This window comes from the organism of the source record quoted next, unplaced genomic scaffold, assembly GCF_019419815.1.
Source record: "Pyrus x bretschneideri cultivar Hongxiangsu unplaced genomic scaffold, Pyrus_bretschneideri_v1 Contig3, whole genome shotgun sequence".
NCBI lineage: Eukaryota > Viridiplantae > Streptophyta > Magnoliopsida > Rosales > Rosaceae > Pyrus > Pyrus x bretschneideri.
The window spans coordinates 1,073,531-1,089,696 of record NW_025999612.1 but is presented as its reverse complement, the minus strand read 5'-3'; the positions used below and the strand labels follow the sequence as shown (position 1 = coordinate 1,089,696).

General features: G+C 40.3%; 1 protein-coding gene and 1 long non-coding RNA gene across 2 annotated transcripts; both read right to left on the bottom strand.

Moving 5' to 3' along the window:
- Positions 1-2,662: 2,662 nt before the first annotated feature.
- LOC125479693 lies at positions 2,663-3,311 on the bottom strand. Its single transcript, XR_007260205.1, has 2 exons — positions 3,234-3,311; positions 2,663-2,977 (listed from the first exon to the last, which is right to left on the bottom strand). It is a non-coding gene; the product is annotated as an uncharacterized LOC125479693 (long non-coding RNA).
- A 9,016-nt stretch (positions 3,312-12,327) lies between these two features.
- Positions 12,328-14,421, bottom strand: LOC125479612 (the record flags this gene model as incomplete). Its single annotated transcript, XM_048589147.1, has 2 exons — positions 12,328-13,035; positions 13,930-14,421. Coding segments are annotated over 2 exons (1,200 nt in total), but the record flags the coding sequence as incomplete, so codon positions are not given.
- Positions 14,422-16,166: the final 1,745 nt, after the last annotated feature.

Below are 16,166 nucleotides of genomic sequence, written 5' to 3'. Positions count from 1 at the left end.
TCTTATCGGCGAACAACCTCCCTTATGTCAAGTAGTCTCCCTTATGATGATCACACTTCCTTATGGCGAGTAACTTCCCTTGTGACAGCAGCAGTGGGCGTCATAGAACCAATGCCGAAAGCCATAACAAACCCAAAAAAAGGAGTCGCCACCTATGGTTGGAAATTGCGCTCAAGGATAACACACAAACTTGATTCATAAAAGGCAGAAACTTGCAGAGAGTCACCACTAACTGCAGAAACTTGTAGAAAACCGCCATTAAATATAAACTTGCAAAGAGTCGCCACTAACTGTGGAAACTTGCAGAAAGCCGCCATTAATTGCAAAAATTTACAAAAAGCCGCCACTAATTGCAAACTTGCAGAAAGCCGTCACTAATTGCAAACTTGTAGAAAGCTGCCGCCTATTGTTGGAAATTGCGCTTGTAAACGACGTGCGGGCTCGAAAAACAAAAGGCAGAAATTAAGGACGACATAGAAAAGTGATGCAAAACTCCATAAGCGTTGTTACTTGCAAATTATAAAAAAATAAGTATCAGAAGAATGAGCAAAATTAAAAAACAAAAAAACAAAAAAACCCCATAAAAGACAAATATATATATATATATATATATATAATATTATATAGTCCGTGCATCAATCAATGTGAGAGCGAATCCTTTCATTGCATTGGGGCCTAAATTTGTGAAGGCAAGGCAGAAGGCAGTGCACAGCAAAGCAACAAGTCACGGTGAGCGGCAAGCAACACACACAAACAGTGAGCGACATTACACAACAGGCAGTGTGTGGCAAAACAACAAGCAATTCACAGTAGCAACAAAGCGGGTGGGCGGCCGACAGCAGCAGAACGCAACATCACAGGCTCAAATCTAAGCAAACGTAGGATACAGACGCATGTTGGATGAAACCCCGAATGAGGAAAACAACAACGTATGCAGAGAACAGCAGCGAGATGTGTGGGAGGACGACATGTACCATCACCTACAAAAGATTATGCAACAAAATAAAAATAAATAAAAAATATGCAGAATGAGGCACGTCAAAGAGGGGTAACATGTTGCCCACTGAAAGACAAAAAGAAATGCAATGCCACAATTGGACTGAAGCAGGCATGGCTCGTCTAATTTATTAGCTCAAGTTTGCTTAAAAAAGGAAGGAAATTCTTATGAAAGTCAAATGTTATCCCTCATTCACTAGGGATTAATTTTCCCCATTTGCGGGGATTTGTTTTGGAAAATAAGGAGTGAATTGGGCGCCAAATTTTAGCCTCCAAAATGAGAAAGAAGACCTATTCGCAGACACACAGAGAAAAAAAATATAATTAAAAAAAAATCAAGAAAGAATATATATATATATAAGGGAAAAATAAGTGATGTGCCATGTGTATATGTACATATGTGTATTATCCTTTTGTATAGGTGTGGTGAGGACGCAAAGCAGCAGGCCAGCCTAATAATCCACTTGGGTATTCAAATTAAGCCCAATTCTTAGCCTATAAATACTAGGCACTCGTTCATAAGCAGGGGAGGGTAAAAAGGAAGCAAGTCGAAGCTCGGACATCCAAAAATCTCTCAAACACCCAAACAATCATGTTCTTCATCAAGCTCGCGGAGAATCAACAAGCACAACAAACACATGCCGATTCATCCACAACCAAAGCCGAAGACCACCAGCCATGTGAAGCATCTCGTGGTCCAATTTCATTCAAGATCAAGTCTCGACGACCCTTAAAGAAATCACAAGTCCGATTCAAGGTCCAGTGTCCACCACCATTGAATCAAAGTCAACTCCAGAGAAATAAAGTAAATCCGAACCTTTGGAGGAAAGCCAGAAAGCTCTCTGGCCAAAGCTAACACTCAATGTTCTTCATCAAGCTCGTGGAGAATCAACAAGCGCAACAAACATGTGCCTATTCCTCCACTACCAAAGCCGAAGATCACCAGCCACGTGAAAAATCCTTGTGCTCCCGTTTCATTCAAGACCAAGCCTCAACGACCCTTGAATAAACTTCCAGCCCAATTCAAGACCAAGTCTCGACGACCCTAGAAGAAATTTCCAGCCCAATTCAAGATCAAGCCTCAACGACCCTTGAATTGACATCTACATTGAAGGACTTCAAAGTACAGTGGTCAAAGTACATTCACTATGCGGAGGATCCAAGACAAAGAAAAAGGTCTAGAAATCAACGGCCCTTCATCGGCCCTTGGTTGTGGGCTTGATTAATTGACGAACCAAGACAAAGAAAAAGGTCCAGAAATCATTTCACGCCTAGACGCTGAAGCTTTGAAACTTTGAAGCTCTCAAGCACCCAAACACTCAAACACTAAAGAAGACTCGGAAAACCCTTCATGTTCTTCGTTAAATCCCTTGAAGAACCACCAAGCACCCCTACACGTGCTGGTTTCTCCATTGCCAAGAGCCAAAACCTCGCGGCATTCGTTCATCGAAGATTAAGTCATCGCAACCTTTGGATCAACAACACTACACATCTACACATTTCGAAGATCGAATCAGAAGATCAAGTTGTAAAGATATTGTAACTCTACAAATTCATTAATATAAACAATTATTTTGTACACATGTCCTTCTGTCATTTGTCACAAAATATTCGTGTTTACAACCATAATACTAAATAGTAAGAAATAAAGTAGTCTTTAGTTCCTACTAGCAATGATGCCCGCGCGTTGCTGCGGGATTGAAAATTATATGTACAACATATTTACAATCCTATTTACACATAATATCCTAATCAGCATTTAATTGAAATGAATAATTAGTGACTTACTCAGTAAGGACCGAGTACTTTTCACTTAGCCTAGAGTAATGGCCTGCATGAGGAAAGCTGAAGATGGTGACATCGATTTTCTTCCATTGGAGACAGGATGGACGTCCATCTCATGCACATCAACTTCATGCAACACCAAGAACTCCATCCCCGTTTGCTCTTCTAAATATGACCAACTGGTCCAATGTTTTGCCTACAAAGAACTTAGAACATCAAATCAATTAATCTTGAACCACATTAAAGAAATTTAAACAACCCCAAAATTTAATTTGTAGCCCAAAAAACCAGAGGAACAGTAATCGTGACATTTGATGAGTACATATATGAAAAATGTACTTGAAGATTGAAACTTTCATCAAATAAATCACAAAAAAGCAGAAAATTAGAGAAACCCAAAATTATAAATTGCATAAAATTAGATAATCCATTTCAGTCATGTGTAAATATACCATCACACATAACAAATTTGCCTATTTGATGGTGATACACGATGTAATTGTTCAGATTCAAACCACACACAAAGTGATGCAAGATTTATACGCACACAAATTAAACCCTCTTTTTGTCAATTGTAGTATAAGTATAAGTAGGGATCGTTCTAAACCGGGGATTAGGAGGGATTACTAAATCACTTGAAAACTGACTCAAAAATGTAAAACAAACATTAAAACACTAAAACAAATCAAAAGACTCAAAGAATACAAAACACTTATAAACACAAACTAAGACACTTTCTAACTAAATTGGACACTAAAGTAAAGGGGGATTGAGATTTTGACGAAAATAAATTAAATGCACAAATTGTAATTTAAAGGTAGAATTTAAATATGAATGTGATGAAATATGGAATGAATGCTAGCTAAGGGGTTCTTCTCCACACATGTTATACTTGCATACAAGATTTATTCTCAGTTGGTCTTTCGATAAATTATGAAACTCAACACTCCGGATTAATTAGGTCCGCTTAAATTAACCGTCAAGTTTTCCTTAAGTTAATGAATTGGATGGGTTTGCGCAACACAATTCACAACATTCTCCAAAAGTCCTTTACGTGAACAGCACAATAAAGATACAATCAAAGATCATTAAGTATTATGAAAACTATAAGTGTTGACGAGGCATTCGTTACTATGATGAGCATGAAACTCGTGCCAAGAATTCATTTAACGCGATTGTTTATAAGCAACCTCCACTACTTGTGAATATAAGTTCATAACGATTAGGTGAAAATCACTTATATTCTAGCGTCATATTTATGCATGAAAATTAAGCGCGCATTCTTAATAAACATTCATAAATAAGTTATCAATCAAATGGTTAAACAAATTGAATCCACAACTTATGAAATTCCAACGAAAGTTAATCAATTCATATTGCAAATATAAACATAGTTTCGAATCACCCCCTAGCTAAAGGGGGATTAGTTCCTCATACCTTTGAAATCAAAGAAACACCTAAACATTCCAACAACTCAAAACTTGAATTGTATGAACATTTAAGCACTCTTCTCTTCCATAAAACAAAGAGAATTAAAATGAAACTTTGAAATCAAAGAAACACCTAAACATTCCAACAACTCAAACTTGAATTGTATGAACGTTTAGGCACTCTTCTCTTCCTCGTTGTTGTAGCACAAGGTTTAAGGATAGGTTGTGTGATGGTATGAAATGGAAGGAGAAGTGTTTGTGTATTGCAATGGAAAATGAGATGATTTGGTGAATGGAATGAATGGGTATTTATAGGAAGAGAATGGGTGTTAATGGATGTTTGTTTAAGGTATTTGGTGGAAGGGAAAAGGTGTGGATGGTGGGAATTATGGTGGATGGATGGTTTAGTGGATGTAATTTAGGGTTTATTTAGGTGAATGTGGATGCATGGTTTAGTGGATGTAAAGGATAATGGGATGGTGTGGAATTAAAAGCTAAAAAAATGGGATAATGGGCATTTATGTGTGAATGGAATGGTGGGATGCACTAATGGAAATTATGGAATGGAATGGTGGGATGCACTAATTAGGAGGAAGAATTAGGGTGAAGGGCTTAATGCATGGATTTGGGCCAATTAGGGTGAAGGGCTTAATGCATGGATTTGGGCCAATTAGGGTGAAGGGCTTAATGCATGGATTTGGGCCTAATTAGGGTGAAGGGCTCTAGGGCCTTCGTTTTGCGTCCTAAAGCGCCTACAAGGACTTCAGAGTGGCTAGAAAATGCGGACGTTTAAGATTAGGAAAGGTTACCAAAACGGGAAACTTAGGGTCAACTTTCCTAAAATAGGAAGCCTTGTTTGAGTAGGATTCCTCGTTTTGGTAAGAATTCATCGTTGGAGTAGGAATTCGTCGTTTCTTCAAGTCTTCAACTCATTCATTCCTCTTTCGCTCCAAAAGGCTCCAATTTGCATCTTCTTGCACACTCTGGCCTTATAATCTGAAAATACACAAAAGTGGCCTTAAACACTAAAACAACTAAGTAAACACAACGTAAATGCACGAGAACAAGCTAATTAAGTCGCATGAATATGCTCCTATCAAATTCCCCCACACTTAACTTTTGCTAGTCCTCGAGCAAAACAAAACAACTAAAGTAAACAAAACGCCACAAAACAAACAAAACATAACCTAAACCTTCCAACGTTTTCCTCAGGGATTTCCAATGAAACATGACATGTCTAAGATCATCACACACATAGCTTTTAGTCTTCTTTCCCCTCAAGCACATACTTACTCATAGTCACCATTCACTAGTTCGCATTTAATCAATTAAAACACATTTTGAATGTAGTAACATGCCTTAGAGAATTCCCTCAATTCCTCACTAGTTATGCACTCAATTTTCACTCAGATTTTCTGACTACACACCCTGCACTAGTTATATGTGAGCAGATTGATGTAAACATGAAAGACTAGTACTCACATACGTTATAACAAAGAACGCAATTTCTGGAGTAATTAAATGTGTTTAGATATGATCTCATAAATGGAATGCTACTACTTAGATGCGAGAACCAGTGACACCATATGCTCATACCGAATTCAAACTCCACAATTGAAATGCACAACACTCAAGATAGAAGTTAAGGGTTGTAACGGGGCTTGGGGTGTTGGCTAACAAGGAAAGGTAGGGATAAACAAAAGTTCTTTAAGCAATAGTAAGTAAAGTAATGAAATTAAGACCTAGAATTCCCTTAGAATGCAGAAATCAACTTTGAGACAAATGGGGAAGATTCAAACAAATCTTAGGGCCTAATTCATTGTTTTGGGCCCTTACTTCAACAAACAATACTTTTCAACTCTTTTTCACTTCTTTTTCTTTTTTTTTTTTTTTTTTTTTTTTTTTTTAACCATGCGTATGGCACATAAACTCACATCCATAATCCTTCCCCCACACTTATTTTCTGCAACACATTAATCAAAAGGAATTCATTGCTTACTATGCTTCAAGAACAAGGGTAAGGATGGTCCTAATCTAGGCTAGGTGAGGATAATGTGGGTTAACAAAGAACATAGGCTACACAAGGCTCAATGGGGTTAAATCCTACAAAATAAATGAAAAGGCAAATATGGCAATTTGGCTATGGTGGTGGTCACTACACAACTTCATCTTGAATATGTGGTATGCAAATCAATGACATGCTTTGAATGAAATGGGCATGAGTTCTAGCATTTGGAACTAAGTGATGAAACGCCTTCTAAGTAGTAACCAAGCAATGAATAATAAGATCATACAACGACTTAGAAAACAATGATGCATAGATTATAACTCTCCAAATAACGTTTAGGCTCAAGTCTCATAGGGATGTAGCGTTTGTTTAAGTTCCTTCCTTCAAGCATGTTACAAAAACTAATTTTTTCTTTTGTGATTACATGTGAATTCGTAAACTATAACTACAACCAAGCATAAACCAAAGAGTATATCAAACGTCCAACCATGTTTGTAACTTTCTTTAACCATCATGCAATTAAAAATCAAATCCTCATCATTGCGTTGGAAGGTACCCTACGACACAAACACACAAAAACAACTTTAAAACAACTCTTTTTGGGTTTTTCAAAACAATTTTTCAAATTTTTATGGGATTTTCGAATTTTTAAGTCAAAACACACTAAAACAGTTTAAAAACATTTTAAAACAGCAAGGAACAACACTTGAAGTTATGGGTGATAAAATCCAACAAATTTTGCATCAACATACTTAGTTACCCCCCCACACTTAAATCAAACATTGTCCTCAATGTTTTAAGCTTAAAACACACCAAACAAAAGAAAACATATAAAACAGCAACTAAACATACTAAACATGGCAGAATGTATCTATCAAAGAGAAGAGTTTTAGAGATGCAAATCTGGTTATGGAGTGTAAATTCCATCTTCTCCTTGGTGATTGCAGTGAGGCTTCATCTTGAGTGATTCCACAGGTTTACTCTTGAAATGCGCTGCTCCCATCGTTGATTTTCCTTTGTGCTACTCGTGAACTGGGTAGCAGGCTTCCTTTGGTCTCCCCCGAAGGTCTGAGCTTCCTCCTTTTATCTGTTTCTTTGTTCAATCTCTCCAATTCGTATTGAAGAGGGTTAGAGGATAGCTCGGCAAAGCTAGGTAAGCAACCAGGGAATAGAGTCCAGATAGACTCCAAGTGTCGGCTGATTGCTTCTTTCACTTTGCCATGCAAGTAATAACAAGGACAAAGAAAAGGACAGGGAAAGAGCATGATATGAGATACTTTTGCTTTTGACCTTGATGATATGAGATACCTTTGCTTTTGAAGAAGCGGTGAATGAATCAGCACATGTATTTGTGGTGCTGTTTCCTCCTGGGTCATCTGTACTCCAGGCATCTGGTATCATCTTTGGGGAAGAAGAAAGAATGGAGTATTTTGAAAGGCTTTGCTGGGAGTGCACCCTCAGAGGTGAGAAAGAGTTGGGCTTTTTCTTCAGTTCTGCTTTGCCAAAAAAATGAAGGTCGACATATATAGGGAATTCAATAGCAAGTGGTGGTACTGTTCTTTTACCGTTGTCGACAAACGTTTTGATCCCGCAAATCCGGCTTTTTGAAATAGTGACGACTCTTCGATCTTTGAATTTGCCTCTTCGATTTCTGAGCAGTCGCCCCTTCGATTTCTGAACGATGCCCTTCGCTTTCTGAACGACACGTAGCAGCGCAGATGCGGCTCTGTCTGAGATCTTTTGACAAGTGGCACGCGTTTTCTGCAAAGCCGGGAGTTTTCGACAAATATGCACACGCTTTCTGGAAAGCCGGGAGCTTTCGGCTTTGTCTCCCACATTTGTCAGCTAAAGTGTGCAGCTGATTTCTCGCCTTCCACGCGTCTTCTGAAAAGCTGGGATTGCGTCTGACGAGCTGGGGATCTTTACGCCGGAAATTCCGGTTTTGAAGAGTGGTGTCTCTTCATTCTGAATTGGTGAACGCCTCTCCTTTAATAGAGGTGATTGATCACCTCTAGCATGCACACTTAAAAATTGCCCAGAAATCGTCTCCGGCCCGTTTGAAAATCTACTCCGTCCACCCCTTCTCTTTTAACTTAGTGAACAATGGCTAGCTCATCCAACCCATCGAACCTTTGCTTAGATTTGAGTCTAAGCAGTGATCCGGTCGCGTCTCGTCAGGGTAAGGTATGGTGCCCGTCTTTCTTATCTTCCCATGGCCCTCTTACAGATGAGGACTCTGTGATGACGGATCCCACAACGGCTACGATAGTGGCTCGGAACCTCCTCACTCCCAAAGACAGTCAGCTGCTTTCTGGACGGTCCGATGAGTTGGCCGTTCAAGAGTCCTTGGCTCTTAGCGTTCAGTGCGCTGGCTCTGTGTCCAACATGGGCCAACGCCTTCTTGCTCGCTCCCGTCAGGTTGAATCCTTGATGGCGGAGGTGGAGAGTCTTAAGCAGGAGATCAAACAGCTTAAGTACGAGAACCGAAGTTTGCACGTGCTTGCCAACAATTATTCGTCAGGCATGAAGAGGAAGCTTGATGAGCTTGATGACCGTCAAAAGCTTGCGGCTTTCTTCCAGAGGCACCTCTTTCCTGGGTCATCCAGCGTTCCACCAAGGTTTGAGGCCTTGAATGATCTATCTTTGGTACCTCCCGCTCCTATGCCTTCCGCTCCGATGCCTCTTGCTCCAATGCCTTCTGCTCCGAGACCTCCTGTTCTGATGCCTCCTGTTCCGATGCCTCCTGCTCCGAGAGTGTTGCCACGTAGTGGGGCCTCACGTACACAACCTTTGTAAAGGCTCCATCTTTCTGCCATGTTTAGATACAATTGTAATTTATCGAAAAAAAATCAATGAACAAGCAAAAGTTTTATTTACTGTATTGGGTTGCCTCCCAAGTAGCGCTTTCTTTTACGTCTTGCAGCCGGACGAAGAATCCATTTACTCCAAATTGGAGCCTACGGTACCCAAGGGGGTGTCATCCACGGTGTGCTCCACAAAGTTCTCATAATAGGCCTTCAAACGATGCCCGTTCACCTTAAACTCTTGACCTGTTTTGAAGCTACGAACTTGGACTGCACCATAAGGAAAAACGTTAGTAATAACAAAGGGTCCAATCCAACGTGAACGTAACTTACCCGGAAATAGACGAAGACGAGAATTAAACAACAACACTTTCTGTCCAACAGAGAAGGACTTGGTGCGAATCATCTTATCATGAAAGGCCTTCGTCTTTTCCTTGTAAAGGCGAGCATTCTCATAAGCTTCATTCCGTATCTCCTCAAGTTCATTCAATTGAAGCTTACGATGAATTCCCGCTGCATCCACATCCATGTTGAACTTCCTCACGGCCCAATGAGCCTTGTGCTCCAACTCCACAGGTAAGTGACATGGCTTGCCATAAACAAGCCGAAAGGGGGACATTCCTATGGGTGTTTTGTAGGCGGTCCTATAAGCCCACAATGCATCTTCTAGCCTTAAGCTCCAATCTTTTCTTGTTGGACCCACTGTCTTCTCAAGAATCTGTTTTATCTCCCGATTCGACACCTCGGCTTGCCCGCTTGTTTGAGGATGATAGGGTGTGGACACCCTATGTGTAACGTTGTACTTCTTGAGCAAGGCCTCAATTGTACGATTACAGAAATGTGAGCCTCCATCACTTATAAGAGCTCGAGGCATTCCGAACCTAGCAAAAATGTTAGACTTCACAAAATCTGCAACTACCTTGGAATCGTTAGTACGGGTGGCTTTTGCTTCCACCCATTTGGAAACATAATCCACCGCCAACAAGATATAGAGAAAACCATGTGATGAAGGAAAAGGACCCATAAAATCAATGCCCCACACATCAAATATTTCAACAGAAAGTATAGGGGTTTGTGGCATTTGATCCTTAGCATTTATATTACCCATTCTTTGACACCGATCACATGTAAGGCAAAACGTCCTAGCATCCCTAAAGATGGTTGGCCAATAAAACCCACATTCTAAGACTTTAAGGGCAGTGCGTTGGGTGCCAAAATGTCCCCCACATGCATATGAATGACAAAATGTTAAAATAGATTGAAACTCAGATTCATTCACACAACGTCGGACAATCTGATCGGGACAAAATTTCCAAAGGTATGGGTCATCCCAAACATAAAACCTAGCATCCTTTCTAAGCTTATCACATTGATTCCTATTAAGTGTGCTAGGGGTATGTTTAGACACCAAAAAGTTCACCAAATCTGCGTACCAAGGCTCACTTACCTGGATAGACATTAATTGTTCATCGGGAAAGGTTTCAGAAATTGGCATTGCTTCCTCATGCACCATTCGGCTTAGGTGGTCAGCCACCACATTCTCCACGCCCTTCTTATCCCGAATCTCAATGTCAAACTCTTGCAGAATCAACATCCATCGAATCAATCTAGGCTTGGCCTCCTTTTTCGTGAGCAAATATTTGAGAGCTGCATGATCAGTAAAAATAACAACTTTAGTACCAAGTAAGTAAGATCGGAACTTATCTAATGCAAAGACAACGGCAAGAAGTTCTTTCTCCGTAGTGGAGTAGTTCAACTGGGCATCGTTCAACATCCGTGAGGCATAGTAGATGACATGCAGCCTCTTGTCCTTTCTTTGTCCCAAAACAGCCCCTAAAGCATAATCGGACGCATCACACATAAGCTCGAACGAGAGGCTCCATTCCGGGGGAACAATAATGGGTGCCGTGGTCAACAACTCCTTGAGTTGGTTGAATGATGCCGTGCACTCCTTAGTGAATTCAAATGCCACGTCTTTTTGTAGGAGGCGGCAAAGAGGTTGTGCAACTTTTGAGAAATCTTTGATAAATCGCCTATAGAATCCTGCATGGCCAAGAAAAGAACGGACCTCTCTAACCGAAGTAGGAGAGGGTAAGTGACGTACAAGATCTATTTTAGACTTATCAACTTCAATCCCTTTTTCTGAGATGATATGACCCAAAACTATACCTTGTTTAACCATAAAATGACATTTTTCCCAATTCAAAACAAGGTTAGTTTCCATGCATCTTTTCAAGATTAAAGTGAGATTATGCAAACAAGCATCAAATGAGTCTCCAAACACACTAAAATCGTCCATAAATACTTCAATTATCTTTTCAACATAATCAGAGAAGATACTTACCATGCATCGTTGGAAAGTGGCCGGTGCATTGCATAAACCAAATGGCATACGACGATATGCGAAAGTACCAAATGGACAAGTAAAGGTGGTATTTTCTTGATCATCCGGCGCTATGACAATTTGATTATAACCGGAATATCCATCAAGAAAGCAATAAAATTCATGACCGGCTAACCTTTCCAACATTTGGTCGAGGAATGGTAATGGAAAGTGATCCTTCCTTGTCATGGCATTTAACTTCCTGTAATCAATGCAAACACGCCAACCAGTCACAACACGAGTGGGGACAAGCTCTTGTTCTTCATTCTTCACCACTGTGACGCCAGACTTCTTTGGAACAACCTGCACAGGTGACACCCAACGACTATCAGAAATAGGATATATAACACCACAATCAAGTAATTTTATAACCTCCTTTTTCACTACTTCCATCATAGGTGGATTAAGGCGACGTTGAGCTTCACGAGATGGCTTGGCTTCCTCCTCCAAAAGGATGCGATGCATGCACGTGGTGGGACTAATGCCTTTGATATCCGCCAAAGTCCATCCAATGGCAGATTTGTGCTCTTTTAACACCCTTATCAACTTGTCTTCTTCTTGAGCCGTGAGTAAGTTTGAAATGATGACGGGTAGCGTTTGATCTTGGCCCAAGAACACATACTTCAAGTGACTAGGTAATGGCTTTAACTCAAGTGTAGGTGGCTGCACAGTTGATGGAAGTAACTTGTTAGTCAAAACCGAATCTAAAAGTGAGATTGGAGACTTACCAGAGTGGAAGGGCAATGACTCGAGGGCAGCGACCATTTCAAGTACTTCATCACAAGGGGGCACGGCAATATGGTCAGATTGCATGCCGTGGGTTGCCAAGACTCCCTCACACTTATTTCTTGTTCCTATGCCGTGGACTAAGGCTACCTCAAGTGCATCTTCGTTCATTTGATCCAAATGCACCTGTGCCAAAGAATCAACAATATCAATAGCAAAACAAGAATGGTCCTCAATTGGATGTTTAATGGTTTCAGAAAGATTAAAATGAATAATGTCCCCATCAAACTCCATGGTCATTGTTCCCGTATACACATCAATCTTTGTTCTTGCTGTTTTCATGAAGGGACGGCCTAGCAAGATTGGCAATGATGGAGCATGGCTTGAATCCTCCATGTCTAAAACATAGAAATCTGCGGGGAAAATAAGGTGATTGACCTGCACTAAAACATCCTCAAGGACTCCCTTGGGATAAGCGTTAGAACGATCGGCCAATTGAATTATAACGCCATCTTGTTTTAACTCACCAAGGTTCATTGATGCATAAATGGAATAAGGCATGACATTTATGGATGCACCTAAATCAAGCATGGCATGTTCAAAACGATTATGTCCAATCAAACAAGGAATCGTGAAACTACCGGGGTCTTTGCACTTGGTAGGTAGTTTACGTTGCAAAACAGCGGACACATTCTCGCTTACCTTCACTACCTCTTTGTTTGCCCTTCTTCTCTTTGTATTGCATAGGTCCTTGAGGAATTTAGCATACTTTGGAACCTGTTTGATTGCATCGAGAAGCGGTATGTTCACTTGCACCTTCCGGAACGTTTCAAGAATGTCCTTCTCGCTTTCTTCCTTTTTTTCTTGCATGAACCTGCGAGGAAAAGGTACATTGGGCAGATTAGGACGTGAAGTACATGAATTTGAACTTAAATTACCTGATTTGGCCGAGTTAGGGTGATTGGGGGCCTGCGGCATTGGGTTTTTCACTCTTTCCGTGGGTGAGCTAGACACTTCCTTAGGTTGTGTCGTCTCTTCATCTACTTCCTGGGCAGATTTGGGATTGTTTGGCTCGGTCCCAACTTCTTTTCCACCCCTTAGGGTGATGGCCTTGGCGGATTCGAATCCTCCCTTTGGATTGACTGTGGTTGAGCTAGGAAGCTTTCCTTTATCTCTAATCTGTCCAAGGAACTCAGAAATCTGCCCTATTTGTTTCTTCATATCCATCATCTCCTTCTCGTTATTTTCTATCCGGTTGTTCTGATTTTGCAACCCCTGCGAAATAGAGGTTAGTAATTGCATCGCTTGATTACTTTCCAAGGACGTACCTGAATGAGATGATGTCGAAGGTTGTTGGGATTGTTGGGGTGCATATGGCTTGGAATAAAAACCAGGGGGGTTTGGCCTAAATCCGCTTTGTTGTTGACCTTGTTGGGGATCTCGCCATTTGAAATTCGGATGATCACGCCAACCGGGATTGTAAGTATTAGAAAACGGATCACCACGTGATTGGTATTGGTTGCCATATCCCACAGCATTGAGTGTCTCCCACCCTCCATTCTCGATCAATTGTGGGCACGTGTCCGTAGGGTGTCCTTGCATGGAGCATACTCCACAAGAAGCTACGGTTTTGACTTTTGGACCTTCCACCACCTGAGAAAGCAACGTATTAAGGTTAGCCATTTGATTTTGAAGTTCGGTTATGGCACTTACCTCATTGACTTGGTGTTGCCGTGGGGGGTCTCTTTGTCCAAGTCCTTCATATTGTTGTGCATTTAGAGCACGGTTTGCAATTAGGGTCTTGGCTGCCATAGGAGTTTTATCCACCAATGCACCTCCCGCCGAAGCATCGAGCATTTGCCTTTCAATGGGAAGAAGGCCCTCATAGAAGTATTGAAGAAGAAGCTCCTCCTTCATTTGATGTTGAGGACATGATGCAACAAGGGCTTTAAAACGCTCATAGTATGCCGGAAAAGATTCTCCTTGACTTTGTTGGATTCCGCTAATTTTCTTCCTCAAGAGAATGACTCTTGAAGTAGGGAAAAACTTCTCCAAGAACGCTCTCTTCATGCTTTCCCAAGAAGTCACTGTCCCGGGTGCCAATTCATAAAGCCAATCCTTAGCCTTTTCCACAAGAGAGAATGGAAAAGCTTTCATCTTCAAAATATTCCCATCAACATTAATGGGTGTCATGCTTGAGCATACAACTTCAAACTCCTTCAAATGCTTGTTTGGATCTTCCATGGACAGCCCATGGTACTTAGGAATATGATGCAGCAAGCTTGACTTCAATTCGAACTCATCGGTCTTGCCTAGAGCCGCCCTAGGATATTGAATACATAGGGGTGCGGCATTGTCCAATCCCGAAGCGGAAAGTTCTTTGATTGTTCGGTTGTCTGCTGCCATGTCTACTTCACCCTCTGTTCTCCTGGGTTTCTCTTCTTCAGATTCAGCAACGGACTCGGAGCTTTCACTTGATTCGCTAGGTTCTGGGTTCTTTCTCTTTCGTCTCAATTCTCGCTCGAAATCGGCGTCAAAGACCGAGATAGGTTCATGAATCGGATGAGAACTCCGAGTCATAAACTAGTACCTAAAACAAGAAACAAAACAAGATTAAGAATCTAGAATAAAATAAAAACAAAAGAAAATACAACAATCCAAGAGATTAGCAAAGTTGCTAATCCCCGGCAACGGCGCCAAAATTTGATGCGATAATTTACTTGACACTCAAATTAAACCCTCTTTTTGTCAATTGTAGTATAAGTATAAGTAGGGATCGTTCTAAACCGGGGATTAGGAGGGATTACTAAATCACTTGGAAACTGACTCAAAAATGTAAAACAAACATTAAAACACTAAAACAAATCAAAAGACTCAAAGAATACAAAACACTTATAAACACAAACTAAGACACTTTCTAACTAAATTGGACACTAAAGTAAAGGGGGATTGAGATTTTGACGAAAATAAATTAAATGCACAAATTGTAATTTAAAGGTAGAATTTAAATATGAATGTGATGAAATATGGAATGAATGCTAGCTAAGGGGTTCTTCTCCACACATGTTATACTTGCATACAAGATTTATTCTCAGTTGGTCTTTCGATAAATTATGAAACTCAACACTCCGGATTAATTAGGTCCGCTTAAATTAACCGTCAAGTTTTCCTTAAGTTAATGAATTGGATGGGTTTGCGCAACGCAATTCACAACATTCTCCAAAAGTCCTTTACGTGAACAGCACAATAAAGATACAATCAAAGATCATTAAGTATTATGAAAACTATAAGTGTTGACGAGGCATTCGTTACTATGATGAGCATGAAACTCGTGCCAAGAATTCATTTAACGCGATTGTTTATAAGCAACCTCCACTACTTGTGAATATAAGTTCATAACGATTAGGTGAAAATCACTTATATTCTAGCGTCATATTTATGCATGAAAATTAAGCGCGCATTCTTAATAAACATTCATAAATAAGTTATCAATCAAATGGTTAAACAAATTGAATCCACAACTTATGAAATTCCAACGAAAGTTAATCAATTCATATTGCAAATATAAACATAGTTTCGAATCACCCCCTAGCTAAAGGGGGATTAGTTCCTCATACCTTTGAAATCAAAGAAACACCTAAACATTCCAACAACTCAAAACTTGAATTGTATGAACATTTAAGCACTCTTCTCTTCCATAAAACAAAGAGAATTAAAATGAAACTTTGAAATCAAAGAAACACCTAAACATTCCAACAACTCAAACTTGAATTGTATGAACGTTTAGGCACTCTTCTCTTCCTCGTTGTTGTAGCACAAGGTTTAAGGATAGGTTGTGTGATGGTATGAAATGGAAGGAGAAGTGTTTGTGTATTGCAATGGAAAATGAGATGATTTGGTGAATGGAATGAATGGGTATTTATAGGAAGAGAATGGGTGTTAATGGATGTTTGTTTAAGGTATTTGGTGGAAGGGAAAAGGTGTGGATGGTGGGAATTATGGTGGATGGATGGTTTAGTGGATGTAATTTAGGG